At 35.3% G+C, this 16,630-nt stretch overlaps 1 protein-coding gene across 4 annotated transcripts in view; it reads right to left on the bottom strand.

Moving 5' to 3' along the window:
- The window catches only part of IL1RAPL1 (interleukin 1 receptor accessory protein like 1), a 670,406-nt gene that overhangs the window by 247,674 nt on the left and 406,102 nt on the right, over window positions 1-16,630 (bottom strand). For all 4 annotated transcript variants that reach the window (XM_058043156.1, XM_058043167.1, XM_058043178.1 and 1 more), the window contains 2 exons: window positions 11,638-11,824; window positions 10,401-10,554 (listed from right to left, as the gene is read on the bottom strand). In XM_058043156.1, coding sequence (XP_057899139.1) covers window positions 10,401-10,554; window positions 11,638-11,824 — 341 coding nt within the window. The remainder of the gene's footprint in view (window positions 1-10,400; window positions 10,555-11,637; window positions 11,825-16,630) is intronic.

The following is a 16,630-nucleotide window of genomic DNA, read 5'->3' as shown; positions in this document are numbered from 1 at the left end:
TGGTGTCAGAGTAGCTCCTCAGAAAACTGAATTTACTCATAAAAATCTAGATATTAAATTAAAAGAATAAAAAAGCATATGCAACCCACACAAAGGAGTGAACCTATTTCTATTTAAATGAGCTTATCACAATGCATTTTTTGCCCTTTGCCTCTTTATTCATGAGTGACTTCTTGAATTCTGAACGCTAGCTCAAAAACTCCGAAAAACCAATGGAATTGCTTTGAAGGAACAAAACACCTGAAAATTCAAAACAGGACATCAGCAAGGCTCTGCTGCTGCATGGAGGGGTTGCTGCTGGGCTGGAGGCTGTGGCCAGGTGGGAAGGTGCTCACTTTGGCCCCACAGGAGCAGTGGCCCTTGCTCCCTCCATCTCAGGGGATTATTTTTCTGCTGCCTTTCTTCCCAAGATTTGGCTCTTCCACTGCCACTACCCACATTTCGCCCAGGGAGGGATGGGCAGATGGGAGGTTTGCTGGAGGGCAGGAACAGCCAGGGCAGTGTTTGTGGGGAGGCAGAGTGGCCCCTCAAAGGTTCCTCCTGATGCTGCACCTCTTAGATGCGACACCAAGACCCAAAATGCGTCACTGGGGCAGGCTGGGCAAAGAGGCTTTGAGAGAGAATGGCTTGGGCCACTGAAATCACAAAGTGAGAGGCAATTACAAAGACACGTGCATTTTCATTTCGGTGAAAATGCAAGGAGTCAGAGGGTCTGACCAGTTCATGTTAGAACAGGTCCAGCACAGGATTCCATAAGGCAGCTGGTACTGGGGCTCTAGTGCCGGGCTCAAAGCTCTGGAGGAACCAGATGTTCATGGCAAGTTGCACTTCTCACTTGGATGTGCATGGAAGACACAAGGTTCCCTGGCAGAGCTATACCACAAGAAAACAAAAATCACCTCTCTCCTCAGTTCTTTACTCAGCTGGACATTAGAGACTATTGACAGGAACATAAAAAATGCCCTGTTAGAAGATGTGTGTAAGTACTGAACAGAAATAGGAGCTTAACATAAATTTTCCATCTCTACACTGAAGCGTCGTAACCCATCTACTTTATAATAAAACATTTATTCTGTTTACTGCAGCTCTCAAGCCAAAACCATTGTTTTCAAAGAGGACTCATTTTTCTTTATATTTAGTTTGCACTGAATTGAGAATAGTGAAGCATAAAAGGAAAGCTTCCAGTTGTCTTGTAGTCACAATCATCACTTTCAAATAAAACTCAAAATGAAAAAGGGAAACTCGGTAACACAAGTAACACGCTGCAGCACAGTTTATTCTAACTGCCAAAATTAATCAAAACAGAAATATTTTTAATAAAAAACCCTATACTTATTTTTCACACTGCAGCTAGCTTAAAGAAATGCATGCTGTGATTCCATCCTAAGAAAACTTAAATACCATGAAAAATAATAACAGTAATGTTTCTTTAGGCATATGAAGGTAAAAGCAATAGATTTTATTAGACCAACTGGTACATTAAGCCCCTGAGATTTAAAGACAGCCTTGTACATCCAAAAGCTTGTGCTTTTTTTTTCCTCAGCTGTACATCTTGTTTAAAAAACAAATAATATTTTTACTACAGATTTGTACTTGTCTGCTTTGAAAAGCTGACATGAAATTTTACACTTATTTTATAAGAAGAAAATATAATGTAGAGCCAGCTTGCCATTTCCAAAGGTTATAACCATAACAGCCATGAAACCTTAGAGTAGAATTCATGTGATTTAGATGCCTATATTATAAATTTACATTTAAGTTTGTCAACTAAAACCTTGGATAGTGAAGAGATGGAAGTGGAATTCTATAAAACTCAGCTCATCTGATGTTCCACGCATTGACATAAAGAGGATATCAGTCACATCACAGAATTGCCAGGAGGAGCAGCAGCTCATATGCCAGTGGGTGTAAATATTAAACTTAGGCGAGAGGAGTCTTACCTCTAAGGGAAAAGAGTACACAACAGGTCATGTATGCACCATAAATAAACCTTCCACAACTTGAGTAAAACTATGCTGTGGGACTAGTAGCTCCACAAAGGGCTTGTTAAGGGCTGGAAATGTTCATTGTCATATCAAGTGTCTGGAGAAATATAATCCTCTTGTTGAACATGGGAAGAATGCAGTGAGGTGAAACAGAATGATTTAGAAAGGGGGAAAACTCACGGGCAGCTTTCTACTCTAGTTCTTCCATCTTTACTTTGTTTAAAGAATGTGAAGGAAATTCACTGTTTTATATCGCTCCTCAGTCATATTTCTATAAAGTTATATCTAATATTTTTAAATTAATCCTGTTCTAGGTGTGAATATAATACTCCAAAGCAAAAGGAAAAACTGCATTATAGAAATGGAAAAAATGAAATTGCTGCTTTCAATTTCTTTTTCACACTCAAACAATTATTATGTGTTATCACATTCCACAGAGAAAAAAAAAAGCTGGTGAAATTGTTTTCCTACATTAAGCTCTCACGTAGATAAGTAAAGCATCAGAAGTTAAATTCTTACACAATTTTGATGTAGTAATTTCTATTCCCTTTAACATAACTTTAAGTTTTAAACTTTTCAGATAAAGTACCCTAGAGTTATTTCTCTTGACTGCTGAATTTTAGTTCTATTTTTACGGTAAGTCAGTAGGTGTTTTGCCCAAATTTATTCCAGTAAACATTGAAACAAACTGTTTACGAAAGTGAGTACACTAGGAGGAACTATAGTTTCAGACATTCAGAATTAAAATTTGTACTTTATAGTCATGTAGAAATAGATGGGTATGTTTTTCCTTTTTATTACAGTAAAAAAAAAATCTCTGGTTTATCCTCTTTTGGAGGATCACTATGCAGCTACCATGCATTTTGCCTGTTCCTAATGCATGAAGAAAGAATATTTTAATTACTTTTATAAAATTGTTTCATTCATTAATTGAAAACAATTGCATGACAGAATAACAAATAAAACATCAGGGTGATTTGCAGAGCTGGATTTTTTAAAAATTTATTTCAATTTTTAAAATTAACATCAGTTCTGATCTTTCATAACCAGAAAGTCAAAGGACAAAATATTGACTCTTTAAGTCAATGGGCAAATGGACACCAATCTCAGAAAAACTAAGATTTCAGTCTTGATTCACACTTGTAATAATAGAGTTCTGTCACATTCACATTTTCTGAAAAATCACTTTGCCCAGGATTTTTCTCCTGGGAAGCTGAGAAGTCTCAGAGAAAAATGAAAACACAATAATTATCTCATTTGCTTCTCCTCTGTTTTGCTCATGGAGATTGTGTTTGGAGATGTTTATCCAACAGGTGATTGTTTCATTGGTTTCTGGGGTGAGTGTTTTTGCTCGTTAGCCAAGCAGGGCCAACCTGTGTTGGGACTCTGGAGAGAGTCATGAGTTTTCATTATTATCTTTTTAGCCTTCTGTAAGTATCCTTTCTGTATTCTTTAGCATAGTTTAGTATAGCAGTCTTTAATATAATATAGTATCATAAAATAATAAATTAGCCTTCTGAGAACATGGAGTCAGATTCATCATTCCTTCCTTCTTGCCACAGGGATCCTTGCAAATAAAATAGAATTCCAAGTAAAACTTGTTTCTTAAATTTGGTATGCACTGTTTTCCTATTGTTTATATACTGTAAACAATAGAACGTTTTGGGTAATTTATTAATACTTTGAGACAACAGCATGAAAAAAGCCTTTTTTTCCCTTGGGGTGTTGGTGGATGGAAGATGACAATATTTCGGAGGATGTCAATACTATTTAAGAGAAGTTACTCTTTTCATATAGTGGAACATATATTAGATACCTTCTAGATGATTTTGAGGCTACTATTCTATTAACACGCATGTCTCCATGGGATATTGCTGCAGTCAAAGTGAGGTGTCTTTCCTTTTCTTCTGTAAAAAAATTCTGCTTTTAAAAACAATTGCAATGATTTCAGGTACATGTATTGCCTGGAATTTCTCTTTGAACATATGTATTAACAACATAACTTTGCTTAGCAGCTCTGAGTTTAGAACTTGCCTAAACCATTTGAAAGACACTGAAAGCATTAGAAAAATCATCTCTATTTTAAACCTAAATATTTAGTCAGTCTAATTGTGTATAGACTGTTTTTAAGAATGTGTACAGATTGTTTTTAGGATGGGGACAACACAAGGTCTTTATGCTATTGTACGAGTACATTTTATACTCTGGTTTATCAAAGTACCATCCTGGAAGACTCTACTGTACATATAAATTATCTAAAGCAGTATAAGAAAAGCTTTGGAAATGACAAATGCTCAGTTAGGACAGTATAGGTGGATTTAACATACTCTAGGGGAATGTAAAAGTAAAATGAAGTCTTCAGATTCCATAGCAATAACGTGAAACATTAACATTCAGTGTAATCTACTTTTTCAAAGGTTGTTTAACAAGCATCTTGGGTGCCTTAATAACAGATTTATTTAATTTTGTGAGATATTATTGAACTACAAGTTTATAAGTCTTTTATATTTTTAGTAGTCACTAGCACTTTTTTGCTATAAACTTTTGTCTGCAAATTCTTTCTCTCTGTAGAATTCATCTTAACAATTTCACTACACTAAACTGAAACAATGATCCTGGTAACAACATCCATTCACATTGTTTTTATTTCAGTATTCTCCTATGACTCATGAAGAAAGGAAAATTGACTCACACAAACAAACTTCTATTTTGGAAATGTCATTTCCTTATTTTTTCCCCTCACCTGAAGTAGAAAAGCAACTTTTTTTGACTTATTATTTTATATTAGTCTTTAACCTTACCCACAAAGCCAAAATTGAAGGAAAAAAATATTCAGGAAAAAGTAGTATAAATTTAAAAATATATAAGGTTTATAATAACACTTAGAAGTAAAGAAAATTGTTGTAAATTTAACAACAGTATGCACGGTAATGCACTGCACCTCTTGCATAATATCTAATTTGCTAATTTAAGTGGAATTCTTCATTGAGATGATGGACTAAGATTTCTTCTATTTCTTACCAATTACTGAAACATCCCCCTCACTTTTACTGTCACTGTATTGTCCACAGGGAGTACAGGGCTCCAGCAGAAATCATGACAGCATCATCAACTACTATTGGCCACATCCTGGAGGACTTTTGGTAAATAACAGAAAGAGAGCAGCATCCTGTGCATGAAATTGGACATTGTCCAGAATGATGAGCACACAAACGTATCACCCAAAGGGAACAAATTATCCATCAGGTCTTTATTCATCTGACCACCCTGCTTTGCCTACTTCTTTGAATTACTTTCTAGAGGATCTTCTCTCTACCCTAACCATGATAGGAATAAATTCTAATAATTAAGTCTGGTCTTTGTGAGCAGCATATGACAAAGGGAGGAATGTCAAAAGGTCACCAGAAGCAAGGTTGAAAATCTGGAATTGTTTCTCACTTTAACTTTTTCATCTCTTTGCCAAAGTGCTGAAGCTGGTTTTCTAATTCATCATTGCAATTTATAACACAGAGTACATGACATCATCTTCATTTCCTTTGAAGTAAAATACATAAAGCTTTGCTCATTGCTGTTTTCATATGCCTGCTTTTGAATGACACTCTAAACCCATTTACAATAAATATGTAAAATAAAAATTTATAGAGAACATTTTATCCAACATCAACATAATGTTTTGATTATTATTATTCAAATACACACAGGAAATTAATTTAGATCCTTGTTTTCAGGTGCATTAAAATGATTGCACATAAAATGATTGCAAATCACTCATTTCTAATTTACAAAAAAAAAAATCATCCTACTGTTCAGCCATAACTGTGTTAAACCTACAGGATTTTATGCATTTTAAAATGCTAGGTTAGTATTTTGAACATGCTGCTTTCATAATGAGTCTATTGTTTGCTTTATATTTTATTAGTCCTTGCACAGAATAATGGTAAATAGAACTTCTATCTGAGTATGTTCTGGAATTGAATTAAATTAATGATGAGCCAAAGGAATGAACATCAGCTCTGATAATTATTGGGATCAGCCGAATCAAGTAGTCACTGGGTGCATTCAATATGGTTCATACCAGTCATTAACTTCAGAAACCAAGCAGAGTCTGTGCTAAATCTCTAAATGCTTGGAAAACAACTCTCTTTGTTCTTTAATACTTTTCTCACCTAGCGCCTGCTAAAAATAAAGAGGAACATACTTATGGCAGCACCTCTCTGCATTCTGATGTATTGAATGTGAAAGAGCAGCACACCTGGAAGGAATTGAAGCCAATTTTTTGGGGGGAAAAATGGTGAACATTTTGTCTTACACAGTTAAAGTACAGACCACTTAAAGCCGGCTATAACCTTCAAAGTATGTGTGCGTGTGCGTCCTCTTTCAGGATTTTTTTTGTTTGTTTTTTATTCACAATATATGGTGGCTAGCTGTATATAAAAGATTAAAATGTTTTGAGCTGTGAGGCTAGGTATTTAATTTAATCATAATTATTTCTTCATACTATTTATTTTTACTGTGATCTTTTCATCTCTAAAAATACATACATACATGTAGTTATTTAAGATTTCCCATTTTGCTAATGAGGACTAAATCTGTCAGAAAGCAAAAGAGACAAAGCTTATTCAATATGACCCAAACTTTTAACAGCACTAAGAGTTGACTACAGTATAACTGAATGAGAAAGAATGCATTCCTTTTTTATTGCCTAAGAAAACCTAAAGATGAAAAAAGTCATGGGTTGAAGACAGAAAAGAGTAAACTGGCACTTTCAAGATTATTGCAGAAATTTGATAAACCAAGCAGGCTGAATTTAAATAATAAAAAAATTACTCTGTCAATTTATTATTCCTATAGCTTGATTGTAAACATGCTGGAATCTGTAAATCTAAAACTGTGCTCATTCCAGCAGGAATTGTTTCCAAGGGAACTTCTCAGGGTCCAATCACTGAATAAAGAAAACAAAGGGTATCTCTGAGGAAAGGCTTCAGGATTAAGGACCTACTGATTAGCTCTGGTTCCATCTGCAAGGTATAAGGTTTTCTTACTTCTGACAGAATGGAAAAAAGTATTCTAATATTTAAAACTAAAACAAAATAAGTAAAGTCCCAACTGCAAGGCTGATAGGGTCTGTTTGTTTTATGATGTTCATGATGGAGAACTATATGCTATTGCAGTGGGAACAGGTACATTCTCTCTGACACAGGCTGGACTTCATTTGACCTGAAGGAAACCCTTCAAAAGAAGAAAGAGTTTGCAAATGACTTAGTACTATAGGTAAAAAAAAAAAACCCAATAGTTGTTAAACCTAAAATTTAAATAAAATAAATCACCAAAAGTATTTTTGACCCATGTTGTGCACTACGACTAAATTAACACTGTACCTTTCTAATAGGATTCTTTCCCAATACTCAAAACATTCTTAATTAATTATGTCAGAGACAGCAGGAATGCCTTAATTAAAATTCCACATATAAAAGAAAACCTGCTAATCTGAACTATAAAAGCCTACAAATGACTTTGTACATTGCAGGACATTGTAGAATGTGTAATTGCATAACCAAAACCCAAAAAACCTACCAATTATGCTTTTTATGTGAATATTTTGATTAGTTACAAGTTAAGATAATCAGTATATAGTTTTTGTTTTGAAAAACAGGGAATTTATAATTCCCATCTCAGAACAATAAAGAAATTGATTCAAATCACTCATATGTTTTCAGCATGAGACAAAGATCTTCAAAATATTTAAAAATGTTTCCATTAAGACCAAAGAAAAAAAAAAACAACAAAATAACCCCAAAACAACAACAATAAAAATGTAAGCCATGAAATAGTTGTTACTCTAAAGGTGTATTATAAAGGTGTACCCAAGGTGACATTGAGTGCTTATAATTTAAGCTAAGAAGTGGCAATTTCTTTTCTCATTTTTTTAAACAGAAAGGAAATTATCTTTCTCCATGGCTTAGGGGTTTTCAACTGCTATACTTAGATGAGATGGATACTGCCTATTAAGTGAGTTTGATCTTTTTCTAAATGTGTGGATTCCCTTCCTATTTTTCAACTTTAATGATAAATCAGAATACGAGCCATTCCATGTTTCACTATGAGGCACACAGATATTTAACGTCTAAAGCAGGGAGGTTATAGCATGAATATACAACACCAGTATTGAAAATAACATGTTTATAATTGCATCCATAGTTAATGGTCTGTAAGAGCAGCAGGTTTCCCTAAAGGTGACAGCAATTCTGACAGAACACATTGTGTGGGAGAAAGGAAGGGAATCCTTAAGTGGTGACTGTCCACAGTTGCCCAGAGAGAAGAGGTGGTGAGGAACAGGTGTAAAAATTTAGTACTATGACTAAATCTATCTGCTTGTTCTGTTTATTCATATGATATTATAAAGATTTTATGGAGTTTGCTAATTTGGAGGTTGTCCTTAAATCTGCTGGGGTTTGCAGAGGTGGAAATTGAACAGTTCCCTCCCTATGAATTAATTCATTTTTAGCACATCAAAATCAGCCAAGTCTCTTTCTGTCTTTGTCTAGTTAAACATTAAATACTGAACTCCTACCTACACTACAAGTGATGAATTGCATTTTTTAAAAACTATTCCTACAAATAGTAACATGAATCTGATTCCAATGCCTCTTTTCTTTTTCTTTTCTGTCAGTCTGAGCTTGTTGAAATACTGCTGTGCAGTGGAGCACCAACCAAAAGGACAGAAGGCATCACTTAAAAATACAGTAAATATGTTCTTTTGAAATCCAGGTATCAAATATTGCAAAAGATAATTGAGATTATTCTGGTATAAATCACACACTTGAAGAATCTTTCTCTGCTTTCTTTATATCAGAGTCAATCAAACAGAATACATGGGTGTTTATGGTGAGGTTAATCACTTGACAGTAATTGCCTATCTGTACTGACGAAACAAATCAATGTTGTACAACAACAAAGAGATCCTGGTTATTGAGTTTAAATAAATATGATTGATTACTTGAATCTCCCAAAACAACATAAACAGTATGATTTCCAGACACATCCAACAGTGTAAAATTGCATTCCTTAATTGACCATATTTCTGTTAATGTCGAGGGAAAATGGGTTACAGTGAATGAGAAAACAAACTTTTTACCATTAAAGAAAACTGTTACAATTCAACCTAATGCTTAACATAGGTGTGTTACAAGTTATTGCTGTGCCTCATATTTATATATTAGATACAAGAAAAGGATTAAGAACAACCCACATAATTATTCTGGAAGACTTTTCTTTGTTTACTATATATTTTGAACATGCAAGAACTTATACACACAATCCTATTTGTCAACCATATGGATCTATTTCACCTCTAATTTGCCAGAAAAATCCTCCTTCTGCCTTCTTTTAGGAAATATATTGTGAAACTATAGAGCATTACAGATATCAGGATGCACCTGCCTAACATTGTAATCCTATAATTGTAAAAGCTCATAGTTACCTTACATGTATGTTCAGCTATATGTTTTACATAATTGTAAAATGGAAGTTAAAGGTCTGGTGAGGAATTGAAAATTCAATGGACCATTCTTCACATTGTTCTGCTGCTGTGGATGCAACTATTACAGCATATATTTTGCTTTAATTCATAATGGATTTTAAATATTGATGTGGTAGTTTTAAAAGCATGTTATATTAAATGCATCTTATGCAATTGCTGTTTGCTGAATTATAGAGTTTATTCATGTTACATAATTACTATGTGGAACTTAATACTTCAAAATGTTTTCGAAGCCAAGACTAAATGGATTAAAAAAATAATCAGATGAATGAAAAATAGATTAATCGGTAACTAAAGTGCATGATGATTGAGATCAGGAAGTTCTTGAACTATAAACTAGAGAAAGTGGGGAGAGAATAACAGAGGAAAAATGCTCCTGTCCCTCATCATGCACGGCTCAACACTTGAAATGGTCTCACTGGGACAGAGCTACTGCTCTTGGGTTGTGGCTACAGCTGTTCTCATGTCCAAAGACAATTAGAGGTTGTACCATGGAGTTATAGCTTCAGCTTTTTTTATGTCCCAAGTAATTTAATAGCATGACAGAATATGATAGACATTTTTTTTTTTCTGTAAGAGGACATGCTTTCTGAATTTACCCATTCCTTGACCACACGTTGCACTTAAAAAAAAACAAACATAAAAAAAAAAAAGCTGACCACAAGCTTTTCAAACAGAGCAAAACTTACACTTGCCAAGGTATTACAGATACCACTCTGAAGTATACAGAACAGTTTTAATGTATCAACCGTTCATACCTAGACACACAGCAAAAATGTGTGCAAATGGTATGACTCAAAAACCACACAACTTGAACCACAATATTCAGTGGGCATTTTTTCAAAATAGAAGAGATAGAAAGAACCTGTAATTACCTGTGACTGTCAACTCCGTAGTTCTTCTGACAACAAAAAATCCATATTTTAGCTCACAAGTGTAATTTCCAATGTCATCCTCTCTAACTTCCCGAATGACAAGAGTGTCCTTTTTAAACACAATACTTGATCTCCATGTCTTTGACTTGCATTCCTGTTTAAACAGAACATAAAACTTCAGGGATTTTGTGCTTACACTTAAAATGGATCACTGTGGACAATGCTGCTCAAAGTAAAGGTGGTTAGGTAAGTACCCAGGCTAGATATAAATGTATATAAACTAAATATGTAAAAATCCAGCCCATTTAGATGTTGGTTAAAACTAATTTTATCACCAGACTTGATATTTATGCCTCTGGCTAGAAAAGGGAGTTGATTCCTTTGGTGGTTTTTTTTTTTTTTGACATTGGTTTGCTGACTTGCTCATATTTAATTGACTTATTTAGCATTACACTTATGTCTGCAATCTATGACTTTTATATTACCAGTAGCTCAAGCTGCAGGGAATAATTTTTTTTAATTCCTTTTTTAAAAAAACATAACTAAAAAATGTAGAGAAACAGAAGATGAGAATGAGGAGAAATAAGGATGCTATATATCTCTCTCTAAAAAAATCTTAGAATCAAAGCTCTGTGTACCTAGAAAAGATGCATTCTTAATATAAAAAAGTATTTTATTAAAGACACAAAATACAAGATGAGAATAAGAAAATAGTTGGCTACCCTTCTTCTATCTTAGATATGCTATCAGTTAATTTGGACATTATCTTTTCAGGCCACAAATTTTAATTTTTAGGTAGCACAGTCTTGTATACCGTAATTAATTCTACTGCACTGCCCACAGGCAACACTACTTGCAAGAACTTGGCCCTTAAGTAATGATCTAGAAATCATAACACAATATTGAAATAAACGCATTGATAAAAACAATGAAACTATATTTGCAAATATAACTTTAAGTATACATTTAAAAACAAAAATTTTGGTAGTGTTTGCTGAATTTTATGCTGCAAAATTAAGCTGTTTATTCAGGTAAAGCAGACATAGATTTCCCATGCAGTTTAGTAAAGTAAGCATTTTAATTTCTCAATTAGTTAATTCTTTTCTACCATTGGTTCTGTTGTCTTTTCTTGACAAGATTAAAAACAACCCAAGCTTCATAACACATTTAGATCAAGAGAATCATAAGAACATTGCATAATATACATTTGAAGGTGCAAATCTCTTGCATTCCTTACCTTATACCACAGAATTTCAGGCTCCCTAAATGGAAATAAAAAATCCTCAATTTCAGGACATGAGATTTCCTTGCTTTTGCTAAGTTCAGCTTTTTCAAAATATTTCATCTTTGAATTGTAGCAGAGTCCGGTGTCGTTTTCACCCACCGTCAGCGAAATGGACACTTTCATACAGTAAGTTGAGTTTCTGTAATGCAATGAAAATAGAAAAAAAGTCTAATAATTTGGAAATTGAGAAACACACCAAGAACCACATATTCATCAGCACTGAGTATACCTTAAACCTGAAGTGGCAACATTTTACAGACGTTAATTAAAACTAATCTTGCGATTAATTATAGAATGAAGGATGTTTCTATCTAAGGCACTGCCAGTTTGACCATAGCCTACAATGCCCATAATCTACTCCCAGGACAAAATGTTCTGCATTACCTACAGGCTTCATAAGCTTGTGTTCTCTCCGGAAACTTGTTGCTACATCTGCTTCTGGATGTTGATAAGCAAGGCAGGGAGATATTAGGGAACTCTGTCTGTCTTCCCACATTCCACTATGTGATTCAATCAGGCAAAAAGACAAAACTGCTTGAATTTTGGTGGTTTTTTTCATTTGAGTTTCCAGGTGGGGAGAAAATGAGTGAATAAAGTTGAGTACTGCCCAGGAGCATACTGTGATGGTGTAAGATTTCTCTCCTACTGTTCTGTAAATGCATTTTACCCCTGGCCTGCTGACAGAGGATCCTGCAGAGAGCACTGAGGGAAGATTCACCTCCTTATCACCATTCTCATCCTCTATGACCTAATTTCTTATTTATAATGGACTTGTGTGTATGAAACATGGCAGAATCTCAAAGATCAAATTCTTGATATCTGTTTCCTTTTTCTGTTCAATAAGAGGGAATAGAAATACTTTGGGATAAAGAATAAGAAAAAAAATTAATTTACAAAACACTAGAGTCCAGTTTTCTACAGAAAATGCAACCCTGTAAGTAACTATCAAATTAGAGAATAGTGTTAGAAACATAAATTTTTGAACAGAATGACCCTTAGCTGTTGATCTAATTCATGGACTTGTAAGGCAATCAAACACAAAATTATTTCCTTATAATGAAGAAGTAAGTATAATTTGTTACCATGTTTGAGAAACTGACTGTATAAAGCAAATAAGGTTGATGCGACTCAAAGGTAGGATCCACCGAATATGGATCACTCTTGCTGCATTTAAGCTGGTAAAGAGCCAATTCCCATTCTTACCTGTACATGTAATTGAAAATCACTCACCTTTTGAAGAATATTTTTTATTGGTGTAAATTATGTAATTTCTCCATTAAGGTATTACTTGGAATATTTTATTTATTTGGGTTTTTATCATGTGTCTTGAAAATATCATATAAAGTCACTTAAATCTGTTTTTCCAAATTGGTAAAATGCTTTTTTTTTTTGTTCTTGGAAGACTCATCCCCTGGGAACAGGTTCTGAAAAACTCATCAAACTCTGAGGTTTAAGTGTAAACTAACTAGATGGGAGTGTCCTCTTATCAGATGACAGGGACCAGTATATAGGGAGCTGTTTGGCTATACAATTTTCCCATTTAAATATTCTCTTTAATTCCTTCCTGTATGTTTAAGCATCATGTTTAGTTCATGTTACTGAATCTCATCATTTAAATATTTATAGGAGGACATGGCAGGGGGAAAAAAAAGGAAGGACAATTTACTGTTTTCCCAGTCTCTGAAAAAGAAAGGTTAGTATAATTTTTGCATAGGCATCCTTCAGTATCAGAGTGAATTTTGCAAAAATTATGATTAAATGTTTTGATCCACTAAAGAACTCTGTTCTGCAACAGTCACAGTGTCAATTGCCAGAGACAGAATTTTGTCTGAGGCACATCCAAGTTTCCATCGCAACAGCAGATCCTTTAGCAGATGCAGCTAAGGCTTCCTGCTCCATAACAGAAGCATTCTGGAAAAATTTCAGAATGTTTAAATTCATTGTTTGAAGTGGATACTTCTAAACTGTCAGATACAAGGTACTCAAAAATTTTGGGTGGATTTTTGTCAGCTGAGCTCCCCAACAGAATTTTTTTTCAAAAGCTCAAAACATTATCAAAAAAATCATAAAATTCCAGATACCCACTGGTGACTTCCTTATTTCAATTCTAAATACCAACTGCACAGTCAGTCTGACTCATCTCATGCTCTTTGTCACAAACCAAGGCTGTTGGGATGAAACAAAACTCAAAAAGGCAGGTACAGGAAGCAGAGCAACACAAACAATATGAGGTAGGAAAACCAAGATAATGGGCTCACAGTACAGAAAGAGAAAAAGAAAATTAAAAAGTCCCCAGGTAGGAATAATGAAGAAGAGGAAGTGGAAGAGGAAGAGGAGGAAGAAGATGAAGAGGAAGAAGATGAAGAGGAAGAAGAAGAAGAAGAAGAAGAAGAAGAAGAAGAAGAAGAAGACGAAGAAGAAGAAGAAGAAGAAGACGAAGAAGAAGAAGAAGAAGAAGAAGAAGAAGAAGAAGAAGAAGAAGAAGAAGAAGAAGAAGAAGAAGAAGAAGAAGAAGAAGAAGAAGAAGGGGCTGAGTTTGCTGGTTACAGCCTTACAGCCAGAGCATGAAGGATACAGTGGATGTCAAACCTCTCAGGCACAGAAAATGTGGCAGCAGAGCCCTCTGGTGCATGCACATAGGACAGGGGGTAGAAAATGCTCATGTGTTAGAAGTAAAACAGTTTTCCCTATGTCTCTCACTTGAGGGAGCAGATAAGCAGCAAATAAAACAAAAGAAAAGCCAACAGCAAGAGTTTAAGGAAGTTTAAAAATTGGTGTAGGCCAGTTGGCCCAGCAGGTCACTGGCCCCCCCAGTGGCTTCTGGAGCATTCCTTCAGGACAGCAGTTCAGAAACTTCATATGCAGGATTCCCTTTTACTGGATTTGGGGTTTTTTATGTTATTTGAGGATTCTTTTTCCCAAAAATTATTTCCCTAAACTGTGCTTTAACTCACTTATCACATGATACTTTTTGGGAGTTTCTTTTGTTTGTTTGCCTTTATTTTTTTTCCTGAATATGGTGATAAGAAGAGGTGATAAATTAGCGAATTAATTTATCCCTAGTCTGACCAGTCCCAAATGTTCAAAAATATAAAGTTAGCAAGAACCTTTTTGTACATATAAGTGAAGGTTTTCATTTTCATCTGTTATTCAATAGATTTTCAAGTGCGAAAATAATAAGATCTTAAAATACAAAATACAATAAGAGAAAGAAAAAAGCTGTTTGGTAGTTTTTATTTAAGACACCAAACCAATTTAAATCAAATTTGCCTTAAAACAAAGTTAAATGAACAGGTAACTTGTTAGAGAGAAAAGGAGACACAAGGGGTAAAACTGACAAGAGAACACACACAGACTAAGAGCATGTTCTCTAAGCTTGGGCTTTTACAACATTCCCATCTACATTTAAAGGAGTTGCTCTGAGAATTAAGCACTTAAAGCATGGTTTCTTTATAAATACATCTCTAAAATGGGCCAGATGGGTTTGCACTTACAAAACTGCTTTTTTTTTTTTCCTCAGAAAAAGACCTCTGATAATTGTGAGTCTCCAGCCTCACCAGAGAGAGCTCAGTGATGGATTCACACAGCTCAGTACTGTCCAGGCAGCACCCCTCATCATCCCTATTCATGACAGAAGGGAAAGTGGGACTCTTCCTGTTCCTTGTCCACTCCAGTGCTTTGCCATTATGCTATTTACAGAGTAAACAAACTGGAGAGCAAACAGGAAGCCAGAAAATCTCTCTTATGTTTCTCTTCCTCATACAAAGTTGAAAAGTAACGTATTTCCAACCGAGTTGGAAAAGTAACTTTATTTCTAATTCCTTCTGAACTGGACATTTAAAAGAAAAGTCTGAGAAAAATATTTTATTTGCAGTTTTATTTAAAATTCTAATAAGAGAACTTAGCCAGTGATGTCAATATCCACTTTCTATAAATGGTTCACCACATTTCTGGGAAAAACTTTTGTTGACATCATTAATTAGTTTTTTTCTTAATTTTGCAGACACAGTTTTGTCCTTTTTCAGTCCAAGTAACTTGTGCTACAGTTATTTGGATGCCTGAAAGCTGGAGAGCAAAGAATTCATTCAAGACAGAAACAAAACCATGTTATTGATAATCTACTCGTGCTCCGGGCCCGTGGCTCCAAAGGCTCTTTGTGAGCTTTTAAACTTTCACACAAAAATTTTTAAAGCCTCTGCACAGCAGCAGGGTTTTCTGAGGACACCCCTGAGGCCTTGGGCACGTGGTGAGGGAGGAAGGCCAGGGCACCTTGGGGCAGCCAGGATCACTCTCGTGCTCTCAGGTCCCCTTGGTGGCAGGATCCGATGGCCCCAGCAGGTCACTGCCCCCCCAGGGGCCTCTGGAGCATTCATGCAGGACAGCACTTCCCAAACTTTATAAGCAGGATTCCCTTTTATTGGATTGGGGTTTGGTTCGCTATTTGCGTTTGGTTTTTTCCCCCCAGGCTGTGGAATGGCTGACTCCCACTCTCACTGGTTCTGATATCCGGGATCACAGATTGCCTTTTGCACAAAGCTTCCAGAGCCGGCAGAGCTGCAAGAGCTGGGGCAGTGCTTCAGGCTTGGGGAAAAGAGAAGAAAAGTGGAGGGAGATGGACAGAAGCCAGCTGGAATTTTCCTCTGTGCCTTAGAAATTATCTCCTGCTTCCATACCCTGGGGGGCCAACCCAGTTTGGAAACTGCTTTTGACCTCAATTGAATTACATAAGCACTGATTTCTTCCCTCAAGGGTCACCTAATTATGTGCATGATACTCTGAAATAACCCAGTGCACACGAGCCTCCAGGACTATTTGAATATCAATAGTCTACAAGATACTTGTTCCAATAGGTTTGAATTAGACACACCAGGAAATATTGTTTAGTGTTAATGCCTGCTTCTATCCTTGGAAGCCAAACCTTCACATTTTGTCTTTTTCTGACACA

This window comes from Melospiza georgiana, chromosome 2 (assembly GCF_028018845.1).
Source record: "Melospiza georgiana isolate bMelGeo1 chromosome 2, bMelGeo1.pri, whole genome shotgun sequence".
NCBI lineage: Eukaryota > Metazoa > Chordata > Aves > Passeriformes > Passerellidae > Melospiza > Melospiza georgiana.
This window is presented reverse-complemented; position numbering and strand designations above follow the sequence as displayed.